Source organism: Salvia miltiorrhiza, chromosome 8 (genome assembly GCF_028751815.1).
Source record: "Salvia miltiorrhiza cultivar Shanhuang (shh) chromosome 8, IMPLAD_Smil_shh, whole genome shotgun sequence".
Classification (NCBI taxonomy): Eukaryota; Viridiplantae; Streptophyta; class Magnoliopsida; order Lamiales; family Lamiaceae; genus Salvia; species Salvia miltiorrhiza.
Genome location: NC_080394.1, coordinates 53,048,653 through 53,070,791, shown reverse-complemented (window position 1 = coordinate 53,070,791; position 22,139 = coordinate 53,048,653). Strand labels below are relative to the sequence as shown.

At 38.5% G+C, this 22,139-nt stretch overlaps 1 protein-coding gene across 1 annotated transcript; it reads left to right on the top strand.

The window, feature by feature from the left end:
• The first annotated feature begins 15,298 nt into the window (after positions 1-15,298).
• On the top strand, positions 15,299-18,993 carry LOC130998666 (uncharacterized). Its single transcript, XM_057924080.1, has 7 exons — positions 15,299-15,433; positions 15,542-15,618; positions 16,054-16,270; positions 16,837-17,551; positions 17,662-17,814; positions 17,885-18,258; positions 18,336-18,993. Exons 1-7 carry the CDS (start codon positions 15,299-15,301, stop codon positions 18,777-18,779), a joined length of 2,115 nt encoding a protein of 704 aa, XP_057780063.1. The 3' UTR covers positions 18,780-18,993.
• Positions 18,994-22,139: the final 3,146 nt, after the last annotated feature.

The following is a 22,139-nucleotide window of genomic DNA, read 5'->3' as shown; positions in this document are numbered from 1 at the left end:
CTATTGTCGTGATCTTTTATTTGATATGAATATCAAATATTTTATAATTAATAAATTTGTCTCTCAATTTATCTTGTAGTAAAGTTATATTTTTTTTTATTATAATCATAGATTAAGATTACTAGAGATTTCAATTTTCACAACAAAATAAAGATTCATGCATGATTGAACTAACCTTTAGTAACATCATAAGTGGTTCTGTTTTATTCTGCAGTGGATTTAATCTTTACCATGTATGATCTAGATTGCACTTAAAAGTGGGTCTAAAAAGAGATAAATTACCCTTTCATTAGTCGTCACATTAATATTAGTGGCAAAAATTTGAAAAAAAAATATTATCCTTGTTATCACTATTGGAAACATATACCACATTAAATATTATGAATTAATCAAATCGTTACCGTAGTCAACCATGATAAAGTCCTTTTAATTAATTACTATATTTAGTTTGTTTTCTTTTTCTTTTTTAGATCCGGGAAAAAAATATGGATTTGCTTTAGAATCCAATTACCTAAGTTAGTAAACAAATAATCAATTACTCCATCGACTTTTGACATTCTTCAATATTCTTTATTACTATAAGGGAACAATAAATTTAGGAAATAATAATAATAATAATAATAATAATAATAATAATTAAATATCATACTAAATCCCAAATTATACCTATTTTATAAAAAATGACCATGAACGATAAGATTTTTTTTTTAAATTCCGAAACTATTAAGTTTGTATCAAAAATATCCCACATCCATTTTTCGATCTCCAGAATCATGACGTGGCTCGCCGCATGTCATCGTGTAATTCATACTTTATTTTTTAAAATGACATGGAACAAAATAATGTCATTTTATGCCATATCATTTTTTAAAAAAAAATTGACGTTGGATAAACTGACTTTCAATGTGATTTGAATCAATTGACGTGGCACAAAACGATGTCGTTTTGTGTCATGTCATTTAAAATAATAAAATATAAATTATACAGCAGCATCCGAGAGCCACGTCATTATTTCGGAGATCGAAAAATGGATCGGAATTTAGAGCTTTGAAAAATAATTAATATAATTCAAGATAATTTTAATAAAAAGGATATAATTTGAAGTTTAATATGATATTTGCCCTAATAATAATAATAATAATAATAATAATAAGAAGAAGAAGAAGAAGAAGTAAGAGAGAGCCCAATAAATAACAATGGGCGATAACAAGATGGTATGCATCAAAAGAGAAAATGCCATAATTTTTTTTTTTTTTATTATTCAAAAAAGAAAGAACGGCGAAGTTTAAATACTAAACCTCACTATTTATAAACAGTAGTTTGTATCGCTTAGATGTTCCCTCCAGGACAAATGCCATAATTTTATGCATTGAATACATTGCCATTTATAATTTCATGAAGCATTAAACAAAACATACGTTCAGTGTGAATTTATCTATAATCTACATTATAATAAAACTGGTACAATGAACATATATCATGTTCATGTACATGTACAATAATAAAATGGTTCTTGCTTTGTAGGTGGGTAAAGTGAAATGATCCGTTCCACCCACGATATTTTTTAAAAAAAAAACCGAAATCAGATAATAATATTAATGAGAGGTCTTCCTTCTAAGACAACTTTCCTAATCAATTAGAGAAATTGACGATGATATATAGAATCGTATAATATATTATATCTTTAATTATTGATTTATCTTGTTGGTCAAGTTAGAGGGTGTTTGGCTAAGTTTATTTTAAAGAGTTTATAAGCTCTTGGAGCTTATAAGATGTTTCAAGAACTTATAAAATATCATTTTTAAGAGCTTATAAGTTGTCAAAGTGTTTGGATAATTGAGCTTATAAGCTAGAGAGAGAATTTTTTTTTTGGTAGAGAGAGAAAATCAAAGAAAAATGAACTTAAATGATATATGATGAAAATAATAAATTATAGTTGAAAAATATTTGTAAAAAGATTGTTGCATATGAGATTATAAACAAAATAAGTTGGGGTAGAGAAACTTATTTTTTGGGGAGCTTATAAGCTCTTGAAGCTTATTTTTGGAGCTTATAAGTTGTTGATGAGCTTATTTAGCCAAACACTTTGAAGGAGCTTATAAGCTGTTTAAGCTCTTAAACAGCTTATAAGCTGTTTTGAGGAGCTTATAAGCTCAGCCGAACACCCTTTTAGTTTGTTTCCTTTTAGATGTTTAGAGTTTTATTATAAATAGGAGTTTTATTTATGTTTTAAGGGAGTCGAATTGAGAGTTAAAATGTAGAGGATGTGATTGTTCCCTTCTCGCGGTGTTCTTCTGGTATTCATGAGTGAATCAACGGATTAACCCTTATTGTATGTATTCCGGTATACAGTGGTTATCAACGAAGTTCGTATATTTATCAGTATCAAGTATATTTCACGCTTGTACCTGCATCAGTTGGTATCCAGAGCCTTGCTACGCTCCTACGTGATGTCTCCCCGTCAATCAACCGTTCAGAATATTCAAGATTATCTCCATCGTGACGACGACCTTCTGTCTCAACAATTCAAGGAATTACGAGCACATAATCGAGAGATCTTTGACTTCCTACACTGTCAATATGATCGACCCTATGCAGAACATCATCAAGGACGTTTCCGATTCGAGGACGAATCGTTTCAAGGATGGAGAGAATGATGAAGATAGAATCGTATAATATATTATATATTTAATTATTGATTTGTCTTGTTGGTCAAGTTAGTTTGTTTCCTTCTAGATGTTTAGAGTTTTATTATAAATAAGAGTTTTATTTATGTTTTATGGGAGTCGAATTGAGAGTTAAAATGTAGAGGGTGGGATTGTTCCCTTCTCGCGGTGTTCTTCTGGTATTCATGAGTGAATTAACGGATTAACCCTTTCTACCTGCATCAGTAATCAATGATCCAAATAAATGTTTATAAATAATTACACGTGTAAACTACGGTAAAAAAATGTGCCGCTCTATTTACTTTTCGATATCTATTATATAATAGGATTAAGTCTTAACCTATGTGGCATATCTAAAATCTCACAATTTCAAAATTTACCATATATAATCTTCATCATTTATTAATTAATTAACTATTACATTCTATATAAAGATTCATTAATCATAATAAATATAATTAATAATATATATATATATATATAATATTAACATTACATATAATCTAAATTAATAAATTTTATTATTTATTTTTTCTAGATAAAAATTAGATTTACATGTCTGATAAGAAAAAAAATTATAATCTATATACGATAAATTATTTTAATTGAATGTTAGTGATTAGATGTATATTTGTTATTAATTTTATATTTCTCAATAGCGTACATATTATATGTATGTATATATATATATATATATATAATATTTATATTCTTAATTTTCAATAAAATTAATTTTGAATTAAGTTTGAATTGAGACATGCACGTATATGTAAATTATAAACGGGTCCGGTCATTGATTTACATGTTTGCATAATAAGACACAAATTCTATAAACTGATTACTTTAAAACAAAATCTTATTATATGTCTATCAAAATAATTAAAATTTTATTTTTATTTTTTATAAAATAAATCCATACATTTTATTTATATAGGGAAGAAAATATATATTTTTCATTTCTGCAAACTTTATTTGCCTCTGTTCGTCCATTACTACAACAACAACAACAACAACAACAATAATAATAATATCTATCTATTCTATAATACGATTAGGCCTTAGCCTACGTGGCAGGCCTCAAATTCTTTCTTTTCAATCTCAATCTGCAACGTGCATTTGAGAATCCAATTTATATATTCTCATTCTCACTTTTAAAACGAAAGTCAGGCCTCCCTCTTCCTCACGCCTCCATTTTCCTCACCCCATCGCCGCCGTCCCTGAATCAGGTCGGCGTCGTCTCCCCCTTCATTGTCTCTCTCTTCTCTCAATCCTTTTCTCTCTCTAAAGTTGATTGCACACTCAAATTGAGCCCTAATTCCCCCCTTAAACTGCTTGCCTCTCTCTCCCTCTAAATTCAGGCGTCGCCGCCATCCTAAGGGCGGCGTTGCTCCGCCTCATCTCTGACTCCCTCTTCCATTCCTTAATTAGTTCGATTCTGATTCCACTTCTTAAACCCATGAGAATTCTCCATTCGAAGCAATTAATACAAGAGCCCTAAGATTTCTTTTTCCTATAACCTGTTGTCGTTCCTTCTTCTAAACTCTGGCAAAATAGTCGCCGCTGAGCTTGCGGTTCGTCCGCTGCCGAGTCACCTCTGAGTTGAGCTGCCAGAGCAGAGATGTCAGTGCCAGAGCTAGCCAGAGCAGAGATGCCAGAGCAAAGCTTCCAGAGCAGAGCTGCCAGAGCAGAGTTGCCAGAGCAGAGCTTCCAGAGCAAAGCTGCCAGAGCCAGAGCTAACCAGAGCAGAGCTTCCAGAAGGCCAGAGCCAAGTTGCCAGAGCAGAGCTGCCAGAGCAGAGATGCCAGAGCTAAGTCATTAAAGTCAGAGCCAGAGCCAAGTCGCCAGATCCAGAGTCAGAGCTAAGTCGTTAGAGTCAGAGCCAGAGCCAAATCGCCAAATCCAAAGTCAGAGCTAAGCTATTGGAGCCAGAGTGCGGAGCCACACGTCAGAGACAATTCGCCAGAAGGCGGAGCTATTTAGCAGAGCGGAGCCAAAGAGTAAAAGTCTGCCCCAAGGAAGGAAATCCAGAGCTACTAGACAGAGCGGGATGATGAGGACAGAATCCAGCTCTGTAATTAGGGGACAACGACCTGACAAGTTATAATCTAATAATAGCCTTAATTAGTTTAATGGCGAGCATGCGGAATAGATGACCAAACGAATTTACTACTTTACCCCGACTGTAATGCCTATAAATACCTACGATGATGAAATAAAGCACACGCTCTCTCTTTTACTGCTTTAAGATCTCTTCTCTTTCCTTTCTCTCTAGAGTTTGAACTAATAAAATTACATATATAAATAAAATATCTAAATTGTTAGAGTTATGTTTGTTAGATAGTTGACAATTGGAGTCATGGTTGAATATAATTTCATATTTGATGATGCTCTCTCAAACTCTAGATGAGATGATGCTCAAAACTCCGGACGAGATGATGCTCTTTCAAGTTTTAGACGAGATGATTCTCTTTCAAGTTTCAGACAAGATAATGCTCAGAAGTTAGAGATGATCTGTCAAGTTTGCGACGAGATGATGCCCACAACTTGGTTGGTCTTAAAACTCCAAATGATACGATGTTCGATAAATCAATTATGGTCTTTTAAATATCAGGCGAGATTATTTTCATAATTAATTATGCTTTTAGAAGTTCCGAATTATATGATACTCACAATTCAATTATGATTTTTCAAACTCCATATAAAATTATGGTCAAAAGGCAAAATAAAAAAAAATTGAACAAAATTAATAAATCTTGTAACAGCAAATGCAACAAATCAATCCGCCATCATACCTATGTCAAATTTATATGTATTTCTACTCTTTTTTTTTTTCTTATGCGTTAACTTTTTATAAAATTTCATATGAAAACTAATGTGTATTTTTATGATCTCAACAAAATTAATAATTTAATTGCTAAAAGTTGTTGAGATTAATATAATTTAAAATGTATTACTAATTTAATTTAATTTAATTAATTATATAAATAATTTACATAAAAAGTTATTTTATATAATTATCATAAAAATAGCATAAAATATATAAATTACAAAAAATATGAACCCGTCGAATTTCGACGGGTAATACACTATTACATAAAAAACACTAATAAGCAAGCAAGAATGAGTAGCAGAGGTGCCCTCCCTCCTGACACCCTTTCATTCGAGCTGCAGAAGCGTAACCGTAAAAATCTCAATTAATATTACCATATACAATTTAAAATAATTACGTTTAAATACAAAATATCCTAAACCGTGAAAATCTCAAATCAAATTAAAACTTGATATTCATGAAACTAGAATTATTAATGTAAGTATTTTTTATTTTTCTTAGAATTACAGTAGATATCTATTATATAATCAAATAAGTCATTCGCACGCAGGCGGGACCTCTACACCACACCCAGAACCGATCACCTACCCACCGTGGGCATGCATAACGTGCCCACCATGATGTGACAATTGTAATTATAGTAAGATAATTTTAATTAGAGTAAAATTTATTAGTTATCTTTCCTAATTAAAATTGACACATCAATGGTGGGCACGTTATGCTTGCCCACGGTGGGTAGGTGATCGGTTCTGACACCACATAAAGGTAAAAAAATAATCTGCACGCAAAGGAGATAGCTATACCACACAAAGTTGAAAAAATAATCGTACGCAAGCAGAATCATTATCCACATAAAGGTGGAAAAACTAAATATGCGCAGGCGGTTGAACCCAAAACACAAAAAAAAAAAAATTAATTACAAGCAGGATTAAACCCAAAATCTTTTACAAATAATTGTTTTGGGATGCCTCAACTTTGCTCGTTCCCTATTAATATAGTTACCAATTTAACAATTTGACCAAATAATATTACAAAGATCGAATATATTATACATCACTTAAAGGTATTAAAAAGTTTTCATTGTAAGAGGTTATTGATTTAAATATTTGAGACGTCGGATGGATTTATCTTCAAAAAAATGAAAGTAAATTCAAGCGACAATATATGTCTAACCCTTTATTAAGATTGCAGCCTTTTTATCCCTCAAAAAAAAAAAGAAAAAGATTGCAGCCTTTTTCCGAGTGTCATTTTTCATAGAAAAAGCTACTTTATTGATATGATTGAAATTAGAAACTGGCCTACAAATAATGAACCTCTTTATACACTTAGATTCACAATCATATCTCCAAAGATTTCCTTATATCTATTGTTTGTGGTTTATAGTTCACACACACATACACTTATACATGACAAATACTTCTATGCCTTGATTAATTAGATGGATGATTCTAGAATTACGATTTATTAATTTATGATTAGAATTTGATACAACTCTAGTAAAGGGTAACCTTACTTATTAAATAATTAGGATGGTGGCAAGGTGTGATGCAGTATGGCTCGATGTATATAACATTTGGGGGATATGGAAAAAAATATTGTCTTATAGCATTTCAGTAGATTTTTCAATGAGTCGATCGATGTAGGCTACAGGTGACTCGAGCCTTACTCATCCGAAATGAGTAAGGCCCATCCGCTCGTTTCTCCATCGCGTGTAGTATACGCGCAGGAAAAAAAAAACTGAAAATTGTACCTGGAGTTGGAGGATGCGGCGGCATTGAAGGAGGGGAAAGAGGGAAGATGAAGCACATGATGCAGATAGGGTTAGGTTAAATGAGTAGTTGTTTTAATTTTGAAATTATAATTGGGCTAGACATTATTTAAAAAAAGAGACAAAAAAAAGTTTGGGCTTTTGTTTTTTGAATCTATGATTTGGACTGTAATTTTCATTTTTAAATTTTTTTAGCAATGTTTGGGCTTCTATTTTTTATTGTAATTTTTTTTTAATTTTTAAATTTATATTTAAATTTAAATAATTTAAATTAATGTAAATTTTAATTCAAGTAATTGTGTTATTTTAATTGGTGTCATTTAAATTAAATGAAAAATGCAAAAAACAAAACTAATGGATATGAATCAATTGTATGAGCCTCCACAATGCAGGCTACCGACTTATAAGTGGTCCCCTCCTTAGATGAGTCAGTAACTAACTCAACGGATGTGGATACTCTTAGTATCAAAATAAAAGATGTTTTAGACTCTTGATTTTATTTCACAATATAAGATTTTATTTTTAATCAAGATTAATTATCCCTTTTTTTCTAGTATTAAACTTTTCATTTTTCAACTCTCTCATTAAGACTCTAATTACTATAAAAAAAATATTTAGATGTGCGTGTATATTGGTCAAGTGGTAAGAGGTTAATGCCTAAGGGCTAAGACCAAAGGTTTTGAATTTGAATCTCCTATAACGCGACTTTTAAATTTTTTTATTTAATACTGTTAATTTATTAAAAAAAAAAAAAAAAATTAGATCGATTAAGCATGTAGCAGATGGAGAGATACATTAAGTTTAAGAAGTAAGAAAATAGAACAAGTTCTAAAATTTAGTGTTAGTAATACTCCCTCCATCCACGAATTAAAGTATTAGATTAAAAATACAGAGAAATGAAATGATAAGTATAACTTTCTAATATTGAATCAAAAAATACATTTCACAAACTTTTGGAAAAATTATTTTATTATACTAATTTTCATAAGCAAAGTAATGAAGTTGAAAATCAATAACGAGAAAATTTTCATATAATCAAGCGAATACATTGTTTTTGGATCGACGCTATCGGGTGTTGGGCTATTCGGTTACGGACTAATCGGATTGTAATTTTTTTCGGGTTGAAAATTTTCAGCCTTAACCCTCTCAGATTAACGTGTTAATCGAGCCAGCCCACGGGTTTTGGGTTGGATTGACATCCCTACGTCTGGCGACATATACTCAAAATTCGATCAATCAGACCTTCTGTATTTCAATTTGAGTGCAATTAAGCCCCTCCGTCTAACGATGTAATGCCCCGACTTTTTATTAAGGATTATATACTTTTAATTACTGATTTAAGGATTGATTATGGTAATTAGGGTTCAGCATCCATTAATAAAATACGAACTTATATGAATTTGATAATTTATATATGTGATGATTTATTTTTATTTTCAATAGATGATGCACTCAAAATATATTTTGAGTCCATTAATTTATTGTGGAGGATTTAACACTGAAGTGTTAAATATGAATCTTTTATCGATTGTTTACTTAAGCCCATGAGTAATTTAATTTATGTTAGAAGCAAGCTCAAATGGATTTTATGCTTCAATAAGAATTAGGCTTATATGTCTTAATGTATTTAAATGAGTTTGGAACCATATAATTAATATATTAATCTCTTAGATATTTTAATGATTAAATTTGAATAAATCCTAAGCATGCTGAAGAATTTACTACGCATGCTGAAGAAATTCTTCAGTCATACAAAGCAAGCTGAAAAAGAATTCTGTGTTCATACTGGTCAGCTGAATAAATTACACGATCCTCATCCATCCAAACCACCCCATTTTTCTTTAAAACCACAGCCACTTTCACCATTCTCACACCACCATTTTCAACTACTGCAGCCCATTTTCAACAGCAAGATTTACGGTAATAATGAAAGGAAATTCTCCCTCTTTCAATTTTCTTCACTACAGATTTCTAACTTATGCTATACACATAATTATGCAGAGACAAAAATCCACCTATTCAAGGTATCATCACCCTTTCGTTGTCAATTTTTAGAGAACCACCAAGGGAATTCATACACGACTGTTTTGATATTTCACAACATGTTTACATATGCACATATGAACTAAAACTTTTTAATTGAGTGTTTAAATTGCAAGAAAAGAAATTCAGATTTGATTAAGCAATTACAGTTTGAGAATGATATGTGCTAAGAAATCCTATGCTATTTTGTGAACTGAATGTGAGGCTTGAGCCCCTGTTTTTGTATGTGTGAGTCGAGGTCAGGGAGAGGGCAGCCTTGGTGGCTCGTCGTCTCGACGGCGAGACGGCGGTGGAGCCGCGGTGGTTCCGATCTGCCAAAGGGGGGAAGAGATAGATGGGTTTTCAGCTTTTAATTAAAAGTGGAGGGAGGTAGAAAAATCAGAAATTGAAAAGGGAAATTAGGACCTACCTTAGGCTGCTGGATGACGGAATCGGCGGCAGTGGTGGCTCGGGCCGTTCTGCAGGGGAAGATGAAGCAGGAGGCGGCGGCGCGGCGTTGGCTGTGACCGTCCGTGTCCTTGCAAGTATGATGTGTGAAGGAGAGGAAGGTTGGAGATAGAGAGATAGAGGCGAGAGGGTGAGAGAGGACAAGAGTTCAGGGAGAGAGAAGGAGAGGCCGCGCCGCTCGCCGGCGGCGACGGCGCCGTTGAACGGCAGCGGGGCGGCAGAACACGATAGAGAGAGAGAGTAGAAAGTGAGGCGCAGGTGTGTGTGTGAATGATGGTGTTTTAATGTGTGTGCAACTAGGTTATTTAATTAAGATGGGCTTGGGATGAACTTGGGCTTTTATTTAACTGTTGGGCCGAGACTTGGGCCGATTTTAATAAGTGTTTGGGCCCTTATTTAATTAATTGATGGGCTTAGATTTAAATGTTTGGGCTGCAATATCTGTTGGGCTCGGCCCTTTTAAATAAAAATCTGATGGACTTCTTTTATTTAAAGGATTTGGGCTTCTTTAATTTAATTGTTTGGGCCTTATTCAAAGAAAAACATGATAGACTTAATTTATCTAATTAATTTGGGCTTATATCTATTTAAATTATTTGAGCTCTTAATTATTAATTTAAATTGAGCTTGATTAATTTAATTATATATTAACCTTTAAATTAATTATATAAATGAAGTTATTTTATTTCAAGTATTTATAAATGAACTTTAAAATAAAATATTTTGAGTTAAACTCTTATTTAATTAATTCTTTTCAAATGACTTGTTAATATGGATTATTTGAAAATGAATAAATTATTTTAAGTATGAGAAAGAATGATCTATGATGATTTAATTTGTCTATGTGATATTATATGATTTGTTATTAAATGATGGAATATTTAACTTGATGGCGTGAGTAGGACAAATTATGATTGATGCGCATGTTGATGTTCGAATAAACGGTTTCGAACCTAAATGTTAGTTTTGTGATAGATGTTTTGAGTTTAAGGTTTTGAACGAGACAAGATTAATATGGATGCTAGAACCCTAAAATCATTAAAAAGGAGATAGTTTAGTTTAGAGATCAATCTTCCTTTCTTACACGACTTTCTTCTCGAACTTATCGACTCTTCATCAATAAAGGTCCAGACGGGAAGTGAAAGCTAAAGAAGGAGGTAACTCTACGCCCCTAGTGGGAACAGAATGAGGTGGGCTTTCTTAAAACACGTATATAGAGATCCCCTGGATACAGGCCTCTTATACGAAATGAAATGAATGACATGATATAACTGTGATATTTCAAATGATGAATGATTATTATGAAATGAAATGTTTATGGAAATGATTAATTGATGAATGGTTCTTATGAAAGGAAAGGAAATGTTTATGAAATGATTGTCTGCCAAAAATGTTTATGTTTTATGTATGTATCCTATCTGTGTTGGTTCGCCAACTATAAAGGAAATCGAATTCGGACCCTACGCTAGACGAAGGTTTGCTAGTAAGGGTTAACGTGTACACTCATGGAGACTGTGTGTCGCTTGCGACCGGTCTTAGCGTCCGTGGAAGGAGGCCTCCTTCCCGGCGTGTAAAAGGAACAGATATGGATCATATAGACCGAAAATGGGATGGCCATCCAACTTTATGAAATGAAAGAAAATGTTTAGTAAGCACAGGTCCTTCAAGTAAAACCCTGTGTGTTACTGTTGGTAGTACAATAAATAATATAAAATGTTATGTTTCCGGCATATGTTCACTGAGTATTTTTACTCAGCCCTGCATGTTGTTTTCCCTAATGTGCAGGTTGAGCGGGTAATGGAATGGGGTGGAGTTGAGCGGATGTACCTTTTGACATAGAACAATAATGTAACCTTGAGTATACATCTTCATATGTATAACTCACACGTATTTCCGCTGAAAGATACTCTGATTATGATAATGTTTTATTTTAAGTATGATACTCTTTTGTTGAGTAATCCACTTCGACGGGCCTTCCCGAACGAATGTCTTGATTTTGCCCAAGTGATCAGTTATGATCCTAGTGTTATATAATAAATGTCTCTTTTCGTAAAATGTTTGATTGTTAAGTAAATGCCCCTTTCTTTCCCCGCTTCTTAATCCCCTTCCCCAGTCATAATCCCGGTTAAGCCATCCTTAGGGATTGCGGGCTGTGACAAACGATGACGCCGTTTGTAATTTTTTTATTGCACTTCACCTCCACTCTCTCTACGTCGCCGAAATTTATGAGGAGATATGGGAGATTGGCGATGCATATAAGCAAACATAAGACAAACCAAACATAATCTAGAATCATTAAAATATCACCAAACATACAAACCACTCATACACACGCACACAAGCAAAATCAACAGATCTGCAATCTTATCAACACAAAGATACAAACAAAGGTGGTGCAAGATATTTAACCTGACTGAATTTGGTTAAGAAACTACGACAATTGCTACCCAACACGTTCAAGATAAAGAGCTAATTGTGACATGTCTAATATAATAATGGAACTCAATTAATATGAGTTAATGTTTGGCAAGATTTCTAGCATTACTTAGCAGAGTTTTGAGTTTGCGAGTAAATAAATTAATTTCCACTGATTATAACGGTTTTTCACTTAACCATTTCAATCACCAAGGGGCTGTTTGGTTTGAGAAAGAGAAATGTAAAGTTTTTTCTGTAAATGGGTTTTTTCTGAGTGTTAACCTCGTCGCAGGTGGGACAAAGGGTGGCAAACTCGTGGTGCACCTTGTCAAAGACCAGCAGCTTCGCCATACCTTCTCAGTCGATTGTCTTTTACAATCAATCAGAAGTAGGCTTCGCTGCTACCTAAAGTTGCGCATGGATCTATCGTCGCCGCCGATCTCCTCCCCCTGCTCTTAAATTCCGGCGAGGCACAGAGAGTGAAGGTGCAGTGCAATAAAAAAAATACAAACGGCGTCATTAAGCTCCCTCATGTTCCAATTTAAGTGCAATTAAGCTCCTCCATGTAATGGCGACTTGACGCCATAAGCCCAACATATTGATTGAATTAGAACAACATATTGACGTTGTTAGACAGAAGGGCTTAAGTGCACCCAAATTAGAACATGAATGATGGATCTGATTGATCGAATTTTGAATATAAGGTGCCAGACGTTGTAGAGGCTAAAATCTACAATTGAAGTTGACGTCTGCACGTCCGGATGGATTGGGCACTAGCAACCTGTCAACACAAGAACACGTAAGAGCCCTAGGTTGAGCACCGGGTGGGGGTGTCGACCGTAGAGCCTCCGACGCTCAAGTCAGTATCGGAATAGCCAAATAGTGATAAACGAATTGAAATAGAGAGAAAGGCAGGCTGGAGTGTGCGGTTACTCCAGGCTGCAAGCGGCGTCGGAGGGTGGAAACGGTGACAATGTTGTGACAATGGAATATGGGAGGCGGAGATAGGCCAAGTTGGCTAGGCGGCGGAGTAGAGAGAATTCAAAGAGTAGAGAGCAAGTAGGATTTCGTGTCCCCTTATGATCTGGTCTGGATGTTTATATAGGAGACATCCAGCCGCTAGGGTTTTACAGCCTGGCCCCGTCAAACCTATCATCCATCCGGTTGTTGCGATTTGGACGGGATCATGAAGATTCCCCTCTGACTGCGTCAGCTTGGTGGAAGACGTTTTTTTTTAGGGCTTGACGGCTGGGAGACGTTTTCTAGGGTTTTGACGGCTAGGTCTCATAACTTCGTCGATCCACGTCGGCTAGAACCCTTGGCCGTATGCGATACATCCAGCTTAATTGTGGTTTTAAGTCGATCTATGGTTTTTCGGGCTAGACGGGCCAGTCCGTTTGACCAGTTGGGCTTTTTAGGATTGTGCCAAACTGGCAAACTAGCTTGGTGGGCTTAGGCCGAATGCAGCCCGATTGTTCAGGCAATTTGGACCTAAAGTGGATAGTCAACCTGGGTCGGTCCAGGTTGATCCCGTGATAAATATAATTTCATTTATTGGGCTTGAGCCAAGTTGACGAATTTTGCCCACTACAGTTAGCCCCCCACTCTACAATTAGAATTTTCTAATTGGAGAGTTGATTGACTATAGTCATTCCGTATAGGTGGACTTTTTAATATATCGGGCCGTCTCGGTTGTTAGAACCGACCGACTACATATAAAGCCGATCGCATGTCAACCTGGAAATCGTTGTGTTGATGACGTGAATCTATTTAAAATTGAATGTCAGCTTGTAAATATATGAGTCGGATCAAATCTATTTGTTGATGTCGGATGACAATATCGGTTTTTCAAATATGTGAGCCGAGCCGGATCCTTTTACCAACATACAATTAGGTGCTACTCCAGCTTGTAATTAAAGAATAGCCGATATAGGCTGGATCAGTTTGGAGAATTCGGTGAATAATCGTGATGGAAATTTGCAGCTTGGATATTTGAGCTTGGCCAACTGAGGATAGGCAAATATCTCAAAATTTTTGAGTTACTCCAACCTGGCTCACTTTTTGAAACAATTAACCACTCCAGCGTGGTGTATCCAGCCTGATTTAGACGTGTTTTTCAATTGCTCCAGCCTGAGCAAATTGGAATAATTTGAAATAGGCGTGTTTTTTACTCTCCAGCCTGGCTCATTGAAATACTTTGAAACAGGCTTTCTTTTTTACTGCTCCAGCCTGGCTAATTGATTTTTTTTTTTTTTTTTTTTACTTTTGTTTGCTCCAGCCTGGCTGGTGTGTCGAAATACTCAGCTGCGTCCAGCTTGGAGTTTCGAACCTTTTCATGTTTTACTCCGGCCTAGCTTATTTGTTGAAATATTTCACTGCTCCAGCCTGTATGCCATATTATGTTAAATTCAATTTTCGAATGGGCTGATTCCAGCCTGGCTCGCGAAAAGAAGATGGTAAGCTTCAAATAGGCTGTGCCTCCAGCCTGAATTTGCGAAGTCCAGCCTGGCGTATTGAAGTAGAATTGTTTGGGCTGGTGTATAAGTTTTATTTAATTTGTCCTCACAAAGCCAAGTAAAAGGCCATTCTCTCTCATCTGGTTCGAACTGAAAGGAAATGGGAGATATCCCTCTCCTCCCTTCTTACTCCCTCCGTCGATCAGAGAGGACGGCAGCCACCGCCGTTCGCCGACGCCGCTCGGAATCTGATTTCATCGGAGGAAAGGTCGCGGCTGAGGCGGTTGCATGTGGTTGATTTCGAAGAGGAGGAAATCTGGAGATCTGAAGGCTGCGTTCCCTGAGCAGATCTGGGTTGTCGCCGCGGTGACTATGATTTGGAAAGGGAGATGAGAGAGAGAGGGGTCCGGCAGAGCGGCGGTTTAGCTGGAGGTCGAGCGACGAATGGAGCCTGTGGTTTTTTCGGGCGTGGCTTAGGGGCTGCGGTCGTCGGGCGAGCGGTGGTCGGAGGCAACGTCCTTCGCCGGATAATCGATGGAGAAGGTGGCCGGATCTGTGATTTTCTACAAGGGATTTGCGGTTTTCTGAGATTCGTGTGAGGGCAAAGAGAAGAGAGCTTGGGGCCGGATTCGGGAAAAGGGAGCCGTCGAGGAAGGAAACGTCGCCGCGAGGTATGGTGGCTGGCTGGGCGGATCTTGGCCGTCTGTTCTTGAGCGAGGCAGAAGAGAAGTCGAGGGGCGTCTGGGGCGAACGGCTTTGCCTGCTCTTGCTGCCGCCGGATTCTGGAGGCGGCGCCGCTTTTGTGCTCGTGTGTGATGCGTTCTCGGCTGAGAAAGAAAAATGATGGGTCGACTCCGGCTGCCGTTTCGCCGGAAACTACTGTGGCAGATGGCGATTTGAATGATTTGGTTTGAAGTTTTTGCCAAGGATGGCGCCGCCGCTCGAGAAGCGGTCGGCTGTTGCTGTTGTTTTTCGCGTCTTCAGCCGGGCGAAGTAAGGAAAGGGTCGATTCCGGTGGCTCTTCATCAGTAACTTCAGTGGCCGATAAAATTGGCTGTTCTTTTCTATTTTTCTTGTCCGGTTTCTTCTCCCTTTTTTCCTTTTTATTTATTTATTTAGTTTTGTTGGAATCATGCTTTCTCTCAAGCTCTAATGTCTGTAAAAAGTATTCGTATCTGTGTAGTAGTAGTACACGCGACTGAATTTGAGGGTAGAGTTACAGCTATTTTTCCCTTTTGGTTGTAATGAAGTACAGTAGTGAATAAAGTGGACTGGATTAACACAATCTTTTCATATTTCATTTCCCAGCTGTTGGTGGTTGATGTTATTAATGTTGTACTTTTGTCTGCGAATATAGTAGCAATAGTTTGTATTCACTCCTCATTCTGAGTTTTATTTGGTTGTGAGAGAGTGGGCTCTGCAATATAGAGAACTTGAAGAGGAGGAAGCAAGGAAGCAGGAGAAGGTCTTTGTGCAACTTTTGTCTGAGATTTTTGTGAAGGTTAGTGGTTTGAAGCTTAGTAGCAAGGGTCGAAATTTTTCCTTTAACTTCTATGCCTTTGATAAAAAATTGGGGCCTCTTGATATAATAATATGTGAAGCTATGTCCATGTCTCAAGCCTTTTTTGAGTTCTTTGTTCAGATGGTATGTGATAGGCGGCAGATAGGATTTTAGTTCCTCAAACATTTGTGTGGGATCTTTGTGTTTTCTTTGGAATGTGTCTCCAATATTCCCATACGATATTTAATTCTGGGAATGTGAAATATAAGATCATATGTCTTCCCACCTCTTATTTGTTGATGCATCTATGTTTGACATTTCATAAATGGGTGGTGATTTAAACCTGGAGTTGATGCATCTACGCACAAGCTGTGTATTTGTTTTGTATTTGAAAGAAGATTTGAAGCTAGTGGATGATGATTTTGATACAGTCTGTTCTTGTTCCCTTTTTTGGCGTAGATGATGGGATTTTGATGTCTGTGTATCTGTTCTTGATTTTGATACACTCAAATTGGTCCAGATTTTGATACAGTATACTCTCGATACAGTCAGCTTGTATGCCTTGATCCCTTACACATGTACCCCTTGAGATTTTGATGATTGAAGGTTGTATGCTACATGTTGGCAGATTCGTTCTTCCAAGTAGTTTTTGTATGATTTTCACATTCACTCTGCTGCGCTGTTTATTACTTAGCAATTTATTTGTTTAGGTGTTCTTGGACATGTCTGCCTCTTTTGTGTCGAATGAGTCGAGTAGTGAAAATTCTAGATCGTCGGATGATGATACGAGCTGTCTAGATACTGTAACTGGCGTGCCAAGGAATAGGCCCCGAGCCGGGTATGACGTGGTTATGTTTGATTATGGGATTGGTGTAAATCTTTCTGGGCCACTCGAAGGGAGTATTCCTGCATACAAGCTGGGAGACGAGAGCCCGGAATCTGTTATAACTTTTGACAAGTTGGATGAACTCCGTGCTGTCTATGCTATTCCTCCTTGTGCCAGTCTGGCTGCTCCATCTGGTTCGGAAAGGCCAGATTGGTTATATCCAGGATGGACGGTCCTGTATGAGTGTTTTCTTCAGATGGGTGCCCGTTTTCCTCTTCCTCGGCTAGTGTTCGAGGCTTGCACTCACTACCGCGTTGCTCCAGGTCAATTGGTTCCGAACGTGTGGCGCACTCTCATGGCCATTCAGGTTTTTAGCGAGTTGAGGGGTGTTTACTTCAGTTTTTCTGAAGTTTTGCAGGCTTACAGTTTGGAGACGCATAGGACTGATAATGTTCGATATCAATTTAAGGCAAACCGTCCGCTTGTGCTATCTCTTCCAGATAGCGCTAAGAAATGGCGTTCTAGATACTTTTTCATATCCAATAACGCACTAGGAGAACCGCGTGATTCGATTATTCCACAGGCATGGGAAGCTTGTAGTGAGTGTTACATGTTGGATGTCTTTGGAATTTGAGTATTTTTTGTTGTGGCAACATATTATTTTTATGTATTCGTAATCTACACTTTTCATATTTTTCTTGTTTTGCAGCTTGTCCGAGGAGGGGGCCTACCAGCTTGTCTTTCGATAGTGCTAGCAAGATCGATTGGTTTTTAGGTTTTAGCGAAGAGGATCGCCAAATTTGTAACATTTTGACCGAGGCCAACTTGCGAGTTAGCTCTTTGTGGAGCCGCGTGCCCGCAGGTATTGCTTTGCTTGTCAATTTTATTCCGACTTGTCGTTAATATGACTAAGTGTTTTTATTTTGATGCAGATCACAGGATGTCGAAGTCATATGTTCCTCCTCTGCTTGGGAAGGGCGCTGCAATGGACGTGATCCGTAGGAATAGGCAGAAGGCTGCTAGCTCGAGTGGTGCGGTTACAGCTGATGTTACCGCAGCACGTGTCCCGCATTCGACCCGTGTTCCGGCTCACAAGAAAAAGCGGTCTGCTGAGGTTGACCTCACTTTGTCTGACCGGGTAGACGATGATCCTGTCAACCTGTCATTTCCGAACGTATCGGCGCATGCCCAGCTTGGACCTGTTCGAGGGGTGGCCGAACAGCTATTACTCCCACGTGACCGAGATTATTTGAAGGAGATGGGGAGTGGCAGCGTGGCTAGTGAGCTCTTCGATCATGCCTTCTTGGTAAATATTTTCGAGTATAGATTATTTTGTTGATATGAGAATTTTTCTAACTTGTTGCATTTTCATGTTTGATGTAGAGTTTGCAGAAAGCCGTCTTCCTGATGGAGAGAACTGGTGCTATGGAGGCGGAACTTCGTGAGTTGAGGGCCGAGCGGGAGAACTGGAAGGGAGAGATGACGGCTGTCAAGAAGGCGCGTGATGAGGCCCGTCAGGTTGTCAAGAAGTTGGAGTCTGCCAAGTTGGAAGATGCTCGCCGGCTGGAGCGGGCTGTAGCGGACTGCAAGGAACTCGAAGCCAAAGTTGTTGCGTTGGAGCAACAAGTACTTTATAAAAGCTGTGAGACGGAGGTTCGAGTTCGGGGCGAGATGGCCTTGGCGTATCTCGAGAATCAGCCCCCCAAGACTTGGGATGTCCAACAATACATCGATGAGTTTAATGAGTGGAAGGCTGGCAGGGAGGAGCAAGCGGCGGAGCTAGCTAGCAACTTGGCTGAGATGACCACTGAAGACGATCATCTTTAGACGGGGAAGCGACATCTTGAGGAAGAGACGTCTTATCATTTTTCTTGCACTGTTTGAAACTTAACTATTTGACTAACTGCTTGTGTTGGTATGCCTCCAGCTTGAACTTTTAGACCATTGGGTCGGTTCAAGCTGTCTACTATGTTGTGATGTTTTCTTTGTGAACTCTTTGGGAAGTCAGCATTATTGTATATTTGTGAGATTTTCCTTATTCTATGAGATGCGATTGCCTTATAACTTGTATCACTATTTTGCATGCGAAACGTATAGATTGATGCAACATATTGCAGCTTGTATATTTGAAAAAACAACAACATGTCGAAGAGATAAAATAGACACAATTTTTCCTTCCGTCTTCATTTTGTTGCACCAGCCTGGACCCTATGTTGGAAAATTTATTGTATTTGAACAAGGCCAGGCTGGACTTTGATTTCATTTGGTTGTTCAAGTTGGAATCGACTGATAGTAGCCAACTCGTCATTTGCGTTTGACTTGGGCGAGTTGTGTCCCACCTTGGAGTGCTAACTGATTATATAGTTTCATGCAGCATGTCGACTTGAGAGTATTTTTATCAATCAAAATCTTCTAATTGTAAAGTTGTTGGCTCTGAATTGTCCAAATACAATAATTTGAAGTCGAAACAAGTTGGAATTCATTAGATTCGGGTCGAACTGATTTCTACCAATTGTGGCTAGTACAATGTGACGAGAGCACTTGAACGAGAGGCTGTTCTGAAATATAAATGTTTACAATTTTCTTGCATATCTCGTTGATTGTTCCAAGCTGGGTGGCTAGAGATTAAAGGTCTTGGACTCTATGTAGTGATGATGATTTCTTCCTTATAGATCCAGGTTGACGTTGTCCGTGTAGGCGAGTCATCATTAACGGCTTGTATCTCGCAAGCTGAGACATGTAGATTTGAGGTTGGTGGCTGCACTCCGGAGAGTTGCCTACATACCTCTTGTGAGGATCAAGCCAAATGTAGTTCTTGGGCCGGACTGGGCTCCGTAGAGCCATGCTCCGTAGAGTTGCCTACATACCCTTTGACGGGATCAAGTCCGATGTAGTTCCGACTTGGCCTGGGTAAAATTGTTAGTAACAGTGTGGAAAAAATTATGGACTTAACGAAAAGATAAACAATCAAATGAAAAGTTTAGAAATGATACAATCGAAGATGGATGGCGTTCCAGCTATTGCCGATGTCGCGCCCATCTTTGTCCTGCAGCTTGTAAGCGCCATTGCCGAACACCTTGGTGATCAAGTATGGACCCTCCCAGGTTGGACCCAGCTTGCCAGCTCCGATCTCCTTGGTGTTTTGGAATACACGTCGGAGTACCCAATCGCCCAGCTTGAACGTCCGAGTGCGAACATGCCGGTTGTAGTATCTGGCGACACTCTGCTGGTAGGATGCAAGCCGTAGTCTTGCCGTATCTCTCTTTTCATCCAGTGTGTCGAGCTCGTGGCATATTGCTTGGTCATTCTGGCTGTCTAAGGCGATCTCGGTCTTGGCTGTGGGCACTTTGCTTTCGGTTGGAATGACTGCCTCCATCCCGTATGCTAGTGAGAATGGAGTTTCTCCCGTCGGGGTTCTGGTGGTCGTTCGGTATGACCAAAGCACTCCAGGCAGTTCGGCGGCCCATAAGCCTTTGGCTTTTTCGAGCCTTTTCTTCAAGGTGTTGACTATCGTCTTGTTGGATGATTCAGCTTGGCCATTCGCCTGGGGATATCTAGGCGTTGAGAAGCTTAGCTTGATGTTCCAAGATTCACAGAAATCTTGAAAATCGTTGCTGATGAACTGGGAGCCGTTGTCGGTGACAATCTCCTTTGGTATTCCGTATCGGCATATCACATTTTTCCATATGAATCCTTTCACCTCTTTATCACGAACTTTGTGGAATGCCTCGGCTTCTATCCACTTGCTAAAATAGTCTGTTACCACCAACATGTACTCCAACTGTCCAGGTGCCTTGGGTAGCTTTCCCACGATGTCCATCCCCCACTTCATAAAAGGCCATGGCGACGTGACTGAGATCAATGGTTCAGGTGGAAGGTGAGATAATTGGGCAAACCGCTGGCACTTGTCGCATCGTTTGGCGTAGTCGGCCGAATCTGACTTCATTGTGGGCCAATAGTACCCACTCGTTAAAGCTCTGTGAGCTAGGCTCCTCCCGCCAGAGTGATTCCCGCATTCTCCATCATGTAGTTCGGCTAAGACCATTTCTGCTTCTGCATGGTTAATACATTTTAAATATGGACCAGAATATGATCGTTTGTACAACTTACCTCGGATGATGGAGAATCGGGCAGACTGAGCCTTTACTCGGCGTGCTTCATTCTTGTCGTCCGGGAGTATGTCTTACTCCAGGTATTCTAGTATCGGGGTCATCCAGGTACGTCCGTCTGATATGTTTGACACATGTTCTTCTTCTTGCTTCCAGACTGCCGGCCATTGAAGGTAGATAACCGGAATGGTTTTGGAGGTGGTAGTCTGGATGGAGGAGCCCAGGTTGGCTAAGGCGTCCGCGTGGCTATTATCTTCTCTGGGTACCTGACTGATTGTGAATTCTACGAAGCCGGACTGCAACTCCTTCACCTTGGTTAGGTAGGCTGTCATCTTGTTGTCCCGAGCCTGGTAGGTTCCTTGCATTTGATTTACTACCAGTTGAGAGTCGCTAAAGACGTTGATCTTTTTGGCTCCTAACTCCTTGGCCAAGGCAAGACCGGCTAGCATTGCTTCATACTCGGCTTCATTGTTGGTTGCTTTAAATCCACATCTGACTGCTTGTTCCATTTTGTCACCTTGGGGTGATGAAAGGACTATCCCGAGTCCACTTCCATGTCTGTTACTTGACCCATCTACGAAGAGCTTCCACGCCCCTAGCGCTTTGTCCTCGGTGAGGCAACAAATCTCTTTGTCTGCCTGTATCGAGAGGTTAGGCGTAAAATCATTTATAAAATCGACCAATACCTGTGATTTTAGTGAAGTGCGCGGTTTGTAAGATATGTCATATTCGCTTAGCTCGACCGTCCACTTGGTTAGTCTGCCGGACAGCTCCGGTCTGTGGAGGATGGCCTTCAAAGGATACGTGGTGAGGACTACTATCGGATGGCACTGAAAATATGGACGGAGTTTCCTCGCTGCATGAACGAGTGCTAGGGCTAACTTCTCCAGCAGGCTGTATCTTATCTCTGCATCCAGTAATGACTTGCTAACATAGTAGACTGGTGACTGCTTGCCCTCATCATCACGAACTAGGACCGCGCTGACTGCTGTTTCTGACACGGCTAGATACATGTACAATATTTCACCGTCTTTTGGTTTGGATAGAAGCGGCGGCTTTGTTAAATACTGCTTCAGCT